The sequence below is a fragment of the Pteropus medius genome, unplaced genomic scaffold (genome assembly GCF_902729225.1).
Source record: "Pteropus medius unplaced genomic scaffold, Ma_sr-lr_union100, whole genome shotgun sequence".
In the NCBI taxonomy this organism is placed as follows: domain Eukaryota; kingdom Metazoa; phylum Chordata; class Mammalia; order Chiroptera; family Pteropodidae; genus Pteropus; species Pteropus medius.
Window position 1 is genome coordinate 4,745,968 of NW_024347790.1, and position 13,933 is coordinate 4,759,900.

Consider the following 13,933-nt stretch of genomic DNA (forward strand, 5'->3'; position numbering starts at 1 on the left):
CGTGTTTATGTTCTTTTTCCAGTTAGAACAGGCTATGTCTTTATCCATTATAAAAAGTTTGAAGAGATGTTAGTCGCTTTTTATGATCGATATAAACATAGCATGATTATTAGTTTCATGGCTTAGACTAGCTGATCTCAAAAAGAAAAGTGTGGTAGAACCCCTGGAGGGACAGTTCTTAGACACTTTCAGGGAGTCCGGAAGCTTCAAAACCATTTCCATAGTACTACTGAACAGTCACACCTTTTTCATTGCCTTGATATTTGCACTGATGTTTCAAAAGCAATGGTACGTAAAACTGCAAGTGTCTAAGCACGAATCAAGACTATGGGACACAGTAATAGCAGGTGCTGTATTCTTCCCATCCACTTGCAGTTAAAACATACCCAACCCAATAACCAGCTTAACTTATTTTTATTACGTTTTGAATCTAGGACGTACACTTAGGCTGCATATACTCCAGTAGGTTAGCTATCTTGAGGACAAGCACTGGTGCGATTGTTCGAGTTGTGAACTAAGTAGCTTTTTTATGGAACTCCATTTTTATTTGAAAGAACTGACAGGCTATGCATATTCTGACTTGAGTACCTGGCAGTTGTTTTCCTTGATGTGAAAGACTCACTTTTTTCCAGAAAATATCGAAGAGCTGCTGTTACCAATGATAAAACTCAAGCCTTCAAACAAAAATTAGAATTCTAGAAAACTTGTATTCACCTTTGACAGCATAGAAGCTTCCCAACAGATAAAAGACTTTTCTAATGAGATCAATGATTACTAACAAATATGTTTTAATATTGTATAATGAAATGTGTCAACATTTGGAAGATCTTAAGTACTCAGTAGTGAACCACCATTATTTTCCAAATGATCGATGATGTTACAAATCATTCAGATTTCAAGACAGACTAATGTAATTTAATAGTAAGACAGGCTCGTTGATATGGTTCCATGTTTCTACAGTACAAAGAATATCCACAATTATCTGAAAAGGCCACTAAAATATTTTTCTCAACTACATAGCTGTAGGAGGTTAGATTTTCTTCACGTTTCAACCAAAACCACACCTTACCTGTGGAAGCAAATAAGAGACTTTGGTTGTCATCTATGAGGCCAGGCACTTGAGAGTTACAAAAAGGGGAGTTTTTACAAAAAATATATTAGCACGTATCCGGTTTACTTTTAAATGAATACTCTTTTAATTTCTAATATAGGAAACATTAGGTATAGTTCACATAAAATACTTTTTGGGTTTCTCATGAGATAGTTTGATAACGTTAGTCTTGAAAAAGACTCAGAATACGTTCCATGCTAGTATCTTTTTTATAGCATGCAACTGATTGTTAAAATGTTAATTTTGCAGATAATCTTATATATGTCTAGCTCAATCTATTATAAGCCACTTGTGCTACATATAAAATGGCCCCAGAGGAGCAAATTCTGAATCTTGTCATTTACCTCAGTGCGGATATCCCTCTGTTTAAAAAAATCCTCTTTTACAGGTTTTACAGAGGTTAATAAAATCTCGAGGGAAATCTCAAGCTAAACACCTCAACGTCCAGATGGTAGCAGCTGATAAACTGTCTCAGTGTCCTCCAGTAAGTTCCCTTCCATGTCCAGTAGAATCCAAATACAGAGATCAGACCTGGCATGACATTATAAAGCAAGCAGTTAAATGCCTGTCGAGGGACAGAAAGCTTATCAGACAACTGCATTCCAAAGAAGTAAACTGTCCCACCCCTGCTTTGTCCAGTTCATGGCTGACAAGAAGCTACAAGTTCTGTGGTTACCTTATTAGTATAGTAAATAAGATTATGGTTTATCAGATCTATCTGGAGTTAGTTAATCCTGTTAATCATAGGGAACAACTTGCTTTCTCTCAACTGAGAAGTTGATTTGAGACCATGTAAAAACAAATTTCTAAACAGTTACCCAGATTCTGACATCTGAATCCATTCCTAATTCTAATCTATGCTTTACATATCAGGCCTTGGGACTATAGCTGTCTTCAAGTATTTCAGAAGCTCCAAGAATTATGGTCAATACTTCAAAGTGTTAATCACAATTAATACTTAAAGCTTGTACCATGTCAAATCATCACTGGTTTCAGCTTCTGCCACATTTCCGTCCTAATATTGCCTCATTCATTTCCAAGATTAAACTTTCGCAGTCTCTTATGTCGAAAGAGGTACAGACTGTATTCTCATTTTACATCTCTTTCACCATAGTGTCAACTCCTTTTTTCACTAGTGACAGGCAGCTTTTCTATTGTGCCATTTAACAACTATTATTACAACTAGTTCTCTTTCTGGTCATTGTTATTCTAAACAATGACCTACTCTGACTAAATAGAAGCACACAAGATCAAATGCAAAGTGGTGCAGCTCAGGCCTCCCCGCTCCTTCCTATACGGGGGTGGAGGAGTGTGAAAGTCAGTACTGGGCAGGTGTGAGCGTGCCTCCAATGTTTGCTTCTGCAGGAGTTGTTCGATGTGATCCTGGATGAGAACCAGCTCGAGGACGCTTGTGAACACCTTGCTGACTACCTGGAGGCCTACTGGAAGGCCACCCACCCCCCCAGCAGCAGCCTCCCCAACCCTCTCCTTAGCCGCAGTTTAGCCACTTCAACTCTGCCTGTTAGTCCCGCTCCAGCCTCCAATTCACAGGTAAGGGGAGTCCTAGACCCGCTTCGTGGAGAAACCAGGCTGCCTCAGGTCACGTTGCGGGGGCTTGAGCCCAGATGTCCAGCCCCGTGCTTGTGCCAGTGCAGAAGCTCTGTCGACACTGAGTCATTTAATAAACACCTTCAGTGAGACTGTACCTGTAAGAAAAGCAGTGTAAAGAGAAAATGCTATGAATATATAGAAACCTTAGAACTCCCTATCTACATGTTCTTTAAGACAAGACTAAAAGAACTTTCTACACAGCAGCATCAGACAGCCTGGCTGCAATTTGGGGCTATGCCTCTTACCAGGCATATAACTTTGGATGAGGCCCTCATCTGCTCCAGGAACAATGCTGGCACCCTGTCTCAGGCTTGTGGTAATGAGTTAAGAGAGGTGACTGTTAGAGAAGAGGGCTTGTCTCGTAGTGTGTGCCATTTAAGCATGTCACATTTTATCCTTCATCCTTACCTTAAGCCAATGCCAGCACCCTACAGATTTTTAATCTTCCCACATGTATTCAAGCAGAGGTAGCTAAGTATGCACAGCTGTGTATAGAAAAACCTGTGTCTAAACCACAAGAAAACATATAAAAGAATGCCCTCTTTCCGTTTGGTCATTTAGATAAAAAGGTTATTCTATGCAGTGTTCTAGGCACTTACGAATTAAAGTCTAATATAACACAGTATAAAACCTTAGAAATGCCACTGCCCATCATAACTTAGCTGGTGAGATTTCATTTCAGCATTTTAGATACTTAAAAAGGATTAAACTTGAATGAACTTGCTTTATGACACAGTGGTTCCTTATACTCTGACCTTGTCTGATGCCTGAGTTTTCTCCCTTTGCTGCCAGGGTTCTCAAGGTGATCAGAGGACCGAGCGCTCTGCCCCCGCCCGGGCTGCTTCCCAAGCTGAAGAAGAACCCTGCCTGGAGCCAGTCAAGAAATCCCAGCACCGGTCCTCAGCCCAGCACCACAACCATCGCAGCGGTACGAGTCGAGGCCTCTCCAGGCAAGAGACGTTTGACTCAGAAACCCAGGAGAGTCGAGACTCTGCCTATGTGGAGCCGAAGGAAGATTACCCGCACGACCACGCAGACCATTATGCCCCCCACCGTGACCATAACCACAGAGATGAGCCCCACGGAAGCAGTGAGCATAGACACAGGGAGTCTCGGCACCGTTCTAGGGACCTGGAGCGAGAGCAGGACCACAACGAATGCAACAAACAACGAAACCGTCATAAATCTAAGGATCGCTACTGTGACAAGGAGGGAGAAGGACTATCCAAAAAACGGAATGAGGCTGGGGAGGGGAACAGGGATGTTTACATCCGCCAATGACTTTGGCCCTTTTGTGTTTTTTTCTTTTTTTTTTTTTCTTTCAAGTCTTGGATAAAAGCATCCTCACACTAAATCTTTGGGGTCTACATTGCAATCATATGTGATCGGTCTTGTATATTTTGTAGTGCTGTTGCTTAAATAGCAATAGCATGAGATAGAGTATTAATATACATTTTTTTCTTTTGTAAGTGCTATATAAATTTGCCTGGTACAGCTGCAGTCCTCCAGTTCTGTGCTGGACTTTTCAAAAACTGCCTGGGGTAGCTGCCACTTGAACAAAGTCTGTGGCATTAGTATTTTAAGAAATGTAGTTGCTGTATCCAGCAAGCCAGAATCAGCCCAGATAAAAAGTGGAATTTCTTGATTCTCCAGATTTTTAATATGTAGGCACCTGATTTACATTCATTAATCCATGGACCACTGTTTCTTGCTTGTACCTCTGGCTGACTAAATTTGGGGACAGATTCAGTCCTGCCTTACACAAAGGGGATCATAAAGTTAGAATCTATTTTCTATGTACTAGTACTGTGTACTGTATAGACAGTTTGTAAATGTTATTTCTGCAAACACCTTCTTATAATTATATAATATATATATACACATATGTATATGTATATGTGTATATATATACATGTATATATATATATATATATATATATATATATATATACATGTGTGTGTGTATATATATATATATCAGTTTGATCACACTATTTTAGAGTCTTAATGCCAAGTCAGCAGATTTGCTTTATGAATTACAGGGACTAGAAATGCCCATTCAGGAAATTTGTAATAACATCGTCTAGGCACCTATCCCCACTCTAGGAGAAAGTCTGTACATACTGTAAATATGTGTGATTGCTTGACTTGAAAAAGTTTGGTTTCTGAATGTTTTACCACCCCTGTAAGTTTATAATTTTGACCATAAATTATGGTAAATATAACCAAACTCCAAAGGTTGTTCTAATCCATGCAGCTTACACTGATTGTGACAAACACATTCTTAGTAGCTAGTGTCTCATGTCACTGCACTGGAGTCTACGAGCCGGAACTGTGTGTGTGCGTCTGTGTGTAAGAGTGTGTGTGAGTGATTGAGAGGAATCTGAATGCTGAAGACTAATGAAGATGCTAGAGACTGACATCCAGAAGTCTACTCACCTGGCTTTGTACTGAGTTGTGCTGCGTGTTGCTTCAATGCTCCGTTGAGCGGTCGGGGAGCGTGCTGCCAAAGGTGACTGGGGAAGCATTCATCTGTTGGCTCCTCGTTCTGCTCCTGGAGAGTGAAGAGTACAGGCAACTTTTAACTATGTTTCACTGGAAATGTACAATCTGTGTGTGTTCGAATATTTGTTATAGTAAGAAACGTTTACACGGCTTGTAGAATTATTTCGTGGGAAAATAAAGTTTTCTAACTTCTCCCACTTCCTTTTTAACCCCGCCTACCGTTCCTGTTACCTCCCAGTTTCCGGATCATGCCATCCCCCACCACCAACCCGCACAGTTTTTCTGTCTGTCAAAACCTAGAAGTGCTTCTTAAACCAAAGTTTCTGTTCTTCAGGAGTAATCAGGGCAAATGGAGTGACTTGCAATGAACAAAATGTTAAGAATATTTTCCTATGACAGATGTCTACTCTGACGGGGAAGCAAGAAGATACTCTCTCTATGCCTCAGTGGTATGGCTGTAAGCAGCTCGCAATTGTGATTGTCATACTAAGGCTAAAAGCTTCTCCATGTCTCTTAAGTGTACATTCTGTCCAGTGACAACTGGACGAGTAAGACAGTATTAGGTATGCAGGTACCTAGCACTTGAAATTTGTCCCTGGAAAATGCCTATTTATAAATGCCTGACTTCAGATTTGTACATAACTATTTTGTTAAATAAGTTGATCTATTTTTTGTTTTGCTCCTTTGATGATTCCAGGTTCTTGCCAAATATTCTTGGACCTTTATAAGTAAAACTGTTTCACTTTTAACTCATTTCTTCTACCCTGAAAAAAACTCAGTTTTAAAAATGAGTAACATATATATATATATAGTTTTGTCAGCTAATATAAAACATTCCCCTCAGAATCAATGTATTTGTTAATTAGCTCTGTACTATTGACATATGAATTTATTTATTGAATATAAAAACTGTAGTCATAATATATAAATTGATGCAAAATAGTCACATCATTGGAAAACCATATTCCAATTAACATTATTTTATAAAATATTTCTGATAAACTTTCCATCATGGTAGGATGTTGCTGATCACCAGCCCCATCCTTTGCTATACCATAATTTCATCCCAATAATGACTTTAGAATATTTAAATTCTTGAACTATAACTGGTATTTAGCTAACCTGCTGCTACCATTAATCCTTTTCTAAGAGTCATGATAATGAATTCCATTTGTTAAAGTCTGTACCTGGATTCTTAGTTTTTCACTTTACTGTGAAACATTTTAGTCCAAATCAGAGTATTCCTCAAAAAACTATACTGCAGGATTTCACATAAGAGCATCTATACACGGAAACTGTATAGTGGGCATATCTGTAAATGAGAATCCCAGAGATAATGGGGTATTTCCTGGCTTGTGAAATGTAAAATTACAGTCCTTTCACACAACAAAGGCTTAATCTTAATCTACTCAAGTTGTAGAATCATGATTTTTGTAGAAATGCTGGAAATGTTAATAGTTCTACTGGTTTTGTCAAACCCATTTCGGTTTTCCCTGTGCTCTTTCTCTACTGCTCATTTAAGTTACTGTTACAAAAAGGTGCTGCTAAACGTAGGGTATCTTAGTCATACTGTACTTTGGGACAATGCCACATTTTTTAACATGGTCTGCTACGCATTCCTGTTAAACATTCGCTGTCAGCTACACTGAACTGTTCAATGAACCTGGTTTAAAGTCATTCACATAAAACAAATAAAGAGCTGGCTTCTGCACTGTTTATTATTAGTGGTATCAATTGCAATTTAAGGAATGATTCTGATAGCTGGGAATGTTAAATATTCAACAACATTTCTTACTTGTGGAGCATCTTCCTTGGGGGCAATGCCTATCACTGATGTCTCTTTAGTAGTGATCTTCCCATTAATGTCTGATAAAATGACAGCTGACAGCAGATAAAGGATCTTTTAAAATATGAACAGAATAACCTTCCTCCACCTTAATTCTACATGTGCAGCAATTCTTAATTCAGATATTGAATTTTATTCTTCCTTCATTTTAAAAATAAAGATCCATCCTGATGACAAATTTAATTCCTCATTCTTGTCCCTTGGATCAATAATGTAATGCTGCTAGTCTTGGATACTCTGATCTTATTAAAACATCAAGAGTCACACTGTTAGAGAAAAATAGTAACTAGATGGTTTTGGGTCAGTTGGTTAATTTTGGCTAAATTCTATTTTTAACTCTTTGTACTTCACTTTGCTATTTAAACTGTGATACAGGATTTTGAAGTAAAATGTACTCACCGTTCAATTAAAATGCTTTTTCTGTTTCACAGAAATATCTATGTCAACACTAAATATGTTAAAAGATAATATATTAATTTTCTTCCACATTTTCCTGATCTTTTTCTTTTCATTGTATTTTTTCTTAAGTTTCCTAGTCCTTTAAGATTGAGTATGTGTTTTATTTTCCAATTTGCTTTATTTTTTGAAGGAAAAAAGCCCACTAAATATGTATGTTAAAGGAAAAAATTTTAACAATATTAATTTGTCCTTGTTGATTTTAATATGTAAATATTTTTTCTTCTATTTAGTCTATGTTGCTCATATTTTGATATTTGTCAGTATTAACCAAAAATTCACGTTTGCTGCTAGGCTAATTCTCTACCATTTTCATCTCGGCTTAGCACATTAGGCCTTGTAGAGAGCATGATAGGAAATGGATTCTATGTACTTAAAAAAAAATACATTTAAAGTTTGGGGAAGTATGCTGAGCCCTAGAAACAGAAGTGCCACAGGTAAACAGTATTTCTCTTTAGTAAAATGACATCTACTGAAGATAAGGTACAATGAAGGATTAAAGAAATCCTTCACATATCTGAACCTCACAGAGCTTGAAAAATTTTTATCTTTAGTAAGCATTTGTTGGCAATCTGCTCTGCAGCAGTGACAGAAAAGAGAGGGTGCCTGCCTCCAGGATTTTCCCACGTCAGGGTGGTAGTTAGGGGCCTGCCTAATAAACTGTTCAAAGTGCCTCAACAGCAGGCCCTAGGGGTATACAGAGAGAAATGCCCAACCCAAGTTCAGGGAAGGGTGTTCAAGAAAGGCTTCCTCAAAGGCGAGGCCATATAAAGGTCTTACCTGATCCAGGAGGCCTTGCCATCTTGGTGGATACCATCAACAGTCACCAGCATTCCTAAGAGAAACCTACAGGGGGAAAAAACTATTAAGCAGTTGTTTCCCACTGTTCACTTTACATGCCCAAAGCTCAGAAATTTTGGGGTGATTTGAATGAAAATTAACAAGAACATGTATATAACTCTACATGAGTGGCCTTTAACCTAGGGCTGGGTATTGGACATTTAAATATATCTTATCTAAAAAGCATGTAGGATGAAGCAAACATAAGGTTATAATTAAAAAAAAAAAAAGAAGCAGTCACGTATATTGGCCACAACGGGGATGTTTGGTCACTTCTGTGATTTGGATGATGTTCTTGTTTTTATCTAAATTTGGATTTGATTATAAAGTGCTCTTTTTGTGCCTTGATCTACTATAGTCACAGTAGCCTTGTCTGATGTTGGCGTTCTGTGCAATTATGTTCAGCAAGAGAACACCAAGGCCTACCTGTCAGTGCCAGGCCCATTCCAGCTGTCAGAAGCTGTCTTCCTCTTTCTCACCAAACACGTCTCTCTTAACTTTTATAGTAAGTGTTCCAGTACATGATAAAAGGTACCCGAATTGTGAAATATCCTCATTTATTTTAATCTACAAAGTGAAAAAAATATTCATTTTACTTTTTAGTTTAAAATCATGGGGGGAAAAAAAGTAAACGCAGTAACGGCAAACTATTTTAGAAGCAGTCCAGACTTCATTTGAAAGAGGGTTTATTTACCAAATAGTAAGCAGAAAAAGAGGTAAAATTCCTGGCCTGGTTATTGGCACAAGGTCAATGTCATACTTCTCATGCCCTGAGTTCTTAAGGAACTACTACTCAGGAAATCAGGATTGGAAAACTAGTTCTAAAAACCAAATTAAATATTGCTAATTGTATTCCTTTTGTTAGATTCACCAATTAACATTACAAATGACTTTCATTCTTTACAAATTAAAACAAGAACCCAAATGAAAATATGTTCCAGACATCTATAGGTATCTCCCTTTCTTTATACTCTGCTAAAACCATAAAGAAAAAAATATTTTAAAATTACAAAATCTCATAATCTCATACCACCCCCAAACACTTCTCCTGATCCTTGGTGAAACAGCTGGCAGCCTTTTCTGTTTCCTTAGCAACCATGCCATCAATCACTTGGCCTGACAACAGTTTGGTTTTTACACAGACACACAGACACACACACACACACGAACGCAGGCACAGAATGAATGTTTGGAATTTTCATTTTGAAGGCTCCTTCTCCTGTGTGCTTTTGCATTTTACAAATTTTGCAATAAAAAACCCTATACAATCCTTATTTGCCAGCCTAATCATGTCTACACTGGCATCTCTGAGAGATTCAATGTCCATGTCCTGTAAAGGCACAACAGATGGATCAAACCGCTGCAGCTGTTTCAATTGTTCAAACGACAGGCCAGCTCCCATCATTCCTTTCCCTCCAATCTGAGGTTCCTGTTTGGAGGAAATGAATAAATATGAACAAACATCCTAGAATTAGTAAGTGTGCCTGTGCACAATTTAAGTTAAAAGACAAATTGGGTTGTGATTATCACAAGTTCCAAAAATAGAAAAAGTTAATAAATACCTTTTATTTTTGTAGAATGTACATACTGTCTTTCCAAAGTAGGAAAGCAGTAATGTGGCCACCTGAAGAATACCTATTACAGCTCATATGCTTATCAATACCATGACACAGCAAAAGGCCTGAGCTGCACAGTTAAAACTGGATTCAAATTGTAGCTCTGCAACCTTTTATCTGTGTGACCTTTGGCAAGTAATTTTACTTAATTCTGTTTCCTCATCTATAAAACAAAATACTCAGTTCTGAGACTTAAATAAACGTGGTCTCATGCTTGGCATATAGTGCCTGGCATAGAGGCATATGGTCCTTGATAAATGGAACATTATCAATAACAGCAATAGATAAAACTTCAGTTTTATTTATCAGACTCCCTTAAACTGACAGGAGCTCCTTAGGTCTCTAAAGATGCCTCTCTCTGACCCATACCAATTGGATGATAAATGTTTTTTTGTTGTTTTTAAATGCACTAGAATATTAGAAAGAGATCAATTAAGACTGTATCAATTAGTTTAGAATAATAAAAAATCATAACGAATTGACTGATGCTTTCAGACCACTACTGCAAAAGATCTGTAATCCCAATTTAAGTCCCCAATTTGCAGACAAATTTTTGTGTTACTGAAAATATATTTTCTTAGGTATATGTCTGAAAACCTATTGTTTATTAACCCAAAGGGGAAAAAATTCCATTTTTTTTTAGATATATATTGAGTATATGTGTATATATGTACACACACACACCAAATTCCAAGTGAATTCTCAAGTCTTCCCTTCATCTACAATGTAATTATCTTAATTTCTGCATCTAGAAACCATCTCGATTGTTTTTTATTTACATATTCCAATTACCTACTAGGCTTTGATACAGGAAGGGACTAAAGTTACATGTTCAAAGTAGCTGAATGAATGTGAGCATGAGTACAGGTTGAAGCTTAATCTCAAACACCATGGGCTAAAAATCTAGTTATAAATTATCTTTTCAATAAAGACCATAACAGAAAGACAGTGCTAGTTAAAGGACAAGAAAGGTTTTAAATATTATACAATCTATAAGAGACTATAAAGAAGCAATAATCCTGAACCATTTTCTCCCTTTGGCTAGTCTTTTGATATCACAGTTATTTTAAAGCCTGTTTGGGCTCTGATGTGACATAAGAAAAAATGCTCAACATTTTTCTTATCTAAAAAATCTAGGACTAGGAGGAGGAAAAGAAACTTCTTGGAAACAAAGTGCCGAGTAACATGAACAAGACCCACAAATCAAAGAAGCACCTAGCAAAAATATACCTGAGCTCTGTTGTGCATTCATACAATGGCAAGGAATGAACACGAAAAAAATGTCAGGATGTGAAATTCTTTACAGGCAGTCTAAAATGGACTTAACGAGAGAAACATTTTTGCTTATAGCAATATTTGTTGTAGCAGTTTTACTTAACATTTCTTCATATAACAGCCTGTGTTTATTACCACGCTTAGGTTTTGGTGTAATCAGATGATAACAAAAAAATGGGAATTATTCTTACCTGAGGCTGAAGCTGAAGGCAAGGAAACTCTGTGAGGGCCCAGGCCACTTGTTCTTCATTTTCTGCCAGTGTGATGGTGCATGTGCTATAAACCAACACACCCCCTGGCTTCAGCAGCTTCACTGCCTAAAGAAAAATGTGATCAGACTACACCTACCACAAGGCCAAACAGTTTAAGGAATTCTATATCTACACGATACCTTTCAAATATTTGGGATAAACAGAATGATGTTGTGTATGCCCAGGACTCTTTCTTAATCAGATGTTACCTTAGAGCTGTTATAGTCCATTTGGAACAAGAGTCTCCTAAATCTGATTAGTCAGTTTCACAACTTCAGACAGCAAATTTACATTTTTGGGCCAGACTCCTTTCAGAATTCCATATTCATATATACAATTGCCTTCTCAATATTTCTACTATGGAATCTGACATGTCTTGAACTGAAACCCTATCTTCCCACTGAAACCTACTGGAGAAGTACTTCCATCCTTCCAGATGCTCAGGGCCCAAACCTTAGATTATCCTTTATTACATTACTCTCTCACATTCTCCTTATATCAGCAAATCCTACTGTCTCTACCTTCAAAATATACCCAGAATTTGGCTACTTCTCACCACTTCCATTGCTACCATCCTGGTCCAAGTCTCATGAACTTTTGCCTGGATTACTGTAACAGTCTCCTACTTAGTCCCCCTTCTTCCCCTCTGCCATCCTACAATCTATTCTATACAGTATCCAGAGAAGTACTTTCAAAACTTGTCACATCTCAGCTCAAAACCCTTTGAATGCCCTCCATTATCACTTGGAGTCAAAGCCCAAGTCCTGACGGTGGCTTCTGAGGCCCTACACAAAGCAGGCCTCTAGCCACTGTTCCGATCCACCTTGACCACATGCTCACCCTGCTTTAGCAACACTGGCCTCTGCTGTTCTGGAACACGCATGGCACATCCCACAGGCTCTGCGCACAAGCTTGAAAAGCTCCTCTAATTCTCTGCATTGCTTGCTCCTTCACAATTATCTTTGCTTATATGTCACACCTTTCCAGCAACACCCTCCTTGACTGCCCTATGTAAAATGGTAACTATTCCAATCCAGCACCCCTTCCTTTCTTTAGCTTGCTCCACAGGATTATTGCCTTATAATAAACAAATAACTTACTCATCTATTTGTTAATTTTCTCCCCTAATCAGAATAGAAACTCCATGAATAAGGCAGGGACTATTTACTTTTTTCACTACTGTATTATCAGCATCTAGATTAATATATTACATACAGCAGGTGCTCGATGAATATTTGCCCAGTAAATAAATGAATCAGGAAATAAGGTATTATACAAAAATGAATTTGTCCCAAGTAACTAAAGTTTATCTTTTTGAATTTTTAATGATTTTTAAAAATATGTAATAATACTTACGCTTTTTAAACCAGAATATGCTGATCAAAATTTAAACTCTGTTACTGTGTGCAAGCTATTATTTTAAGCACTTTACATGGATTTTCTCAATAAATCCTATAACAACTATGAGGTATGATTGCTATCTCCAATTAGGTAACCCTATTAGGTAGTTATTATTATTCCTCAGATGTGGAATCAATGTACCCGAAGTCACTTATGTGGAGGATGCACAACTCCAATTAAGATGTGTCTGATTCTGTTCTTCCTCAAGAAACAGCTCAAACAATCTAACCTTACACCTAAAGGAACTAGAAAAAGAACAAAGACCAAAGTGAGAAGAAGGAAATAATAAAGATCAGGGTGGAAATAAATAAAATTGAGTCTTAAAAAACAATAGAAAAGATCAATGAAATCAAGAACTAGTTCTTTGAAAAGATAAAATTATAAACTTTTAGCCAGACTCATAAAAGAAAATAATGGGCCCAAATAAAATCAAATGAAAGAGAAGTGACAATAGACACCACAGAAGTACAGAGAATTCTAAGAAAACACTATGAATAATTATAGGCCAACAAATTGGACGACCTGGAAAAATTGAATAAATTCCTAAAGATACAATATTCCAAGACTGAAATCAGGAAGAAAATCTGAACAGACCAATACTAATAACTAATTTGAATAAGTAATCAGAAACTCCCAACAAATAAAAACTTTGGACCATATGGCTTCACAGGTGAATTTCCCAATCATTCAAAAAAGAATTACCTACTCTTTTCAAACTGTTCCAAAAAATTTAAGAGGAGGGAAGGCTACCAAACTCATTTTACGAGGCTAGCATTACCCTGATACCAAAACTAGACAAAGACACTATAAAAAAAGAAAATTATGTGAAAAACAGTATGGAGTTTCCTCAATGAATTAAAAATAAAACTACCATATGACCCAGCAGTTCTGGATATTTATCCGAAGAAATCCAAAATACTAATTTGAAAAGAAACATGCATCCCTATGTTTATTGCAGCATTATTTACAATAGTCAAGATATGCAACCTGAGTGTCCAATGACAGATGAATGGATAAAGAA

The 13,933-nt window shown here is 37.2% G+C and overlaps 2 protein-coding genes across 15 annotated transcripts in view; one reads left to right on the forward strand and one right to left on the reverse strand.

Annotated features, from left to right (window-relative positions):
• CACNB2 (calcium voltage-gated channel auxiliary subunit beta 2) overlaps positions 1-4,040 on the forward strand; it is a 309,505-nt gene extending 305,465 nt beyond the window's left edge. For all 8 annotated transcript variants that reach the window (XM_039877507.1, XM_039877502.1, XM_039877509.1 and 5 more), the window contains 3 exons: positions 1,500-1,595; positions 2,477-2,662; positions 3,515-4,040. In XM_039877507.1, the coding sequence (XP_039733441.1) occupies positions 1,500-1,595; positions 2,477-2,662; positions 3,515-4,003 (771 nt within the window). In that variant the 3' untranslated portion in view covers positions 4,004-4,040. The remainder of the gene's footprint in view (positions 1-1,499; positions 1,596-2,476; positions 2,663-3,514) is intronic.
• The window catches only part of NSUN6 (NOP2/Sun RNA methyltransferase 6), a 71,666-nt gene continuing 58,130 nt past the window's right edge, over positions 398-13,933 (reverse strand). For 5 of the 7 annotated variants that reach the window (XM_039877516.1, XM_039877514.1, XM_039877513.1 and 2 more), the window contains 5 exons: positions 11,452-11,577; positions 8,796-9,798; positions 8,310-8,375; positions 5,162-5,276; positions 398-2,817 (listed from right to left, as the gene is read on the reverse strand). In XM_039877516.1, coding sequence (XP_039733450.1) covers positions 9,568-9,798; positions 11,452-11,577 — 357 coding nt within the window. In that variant the 3' untranslated portion in view covers positions 398-2,817; positions 5,162-5,276; positions 8,310-8,375; positions 8,796-9,567. The remainder of the gene's footprint in view (positions 2,818-5,161; positions 5,277-8,309; positions 8,376-8,795; positions 9,799-11,451; positions 11,578-13,933) is intronic. The other 2 variants (XM_039877511.1, XM_039877512.1) reach the window with 2 other exon arrangements.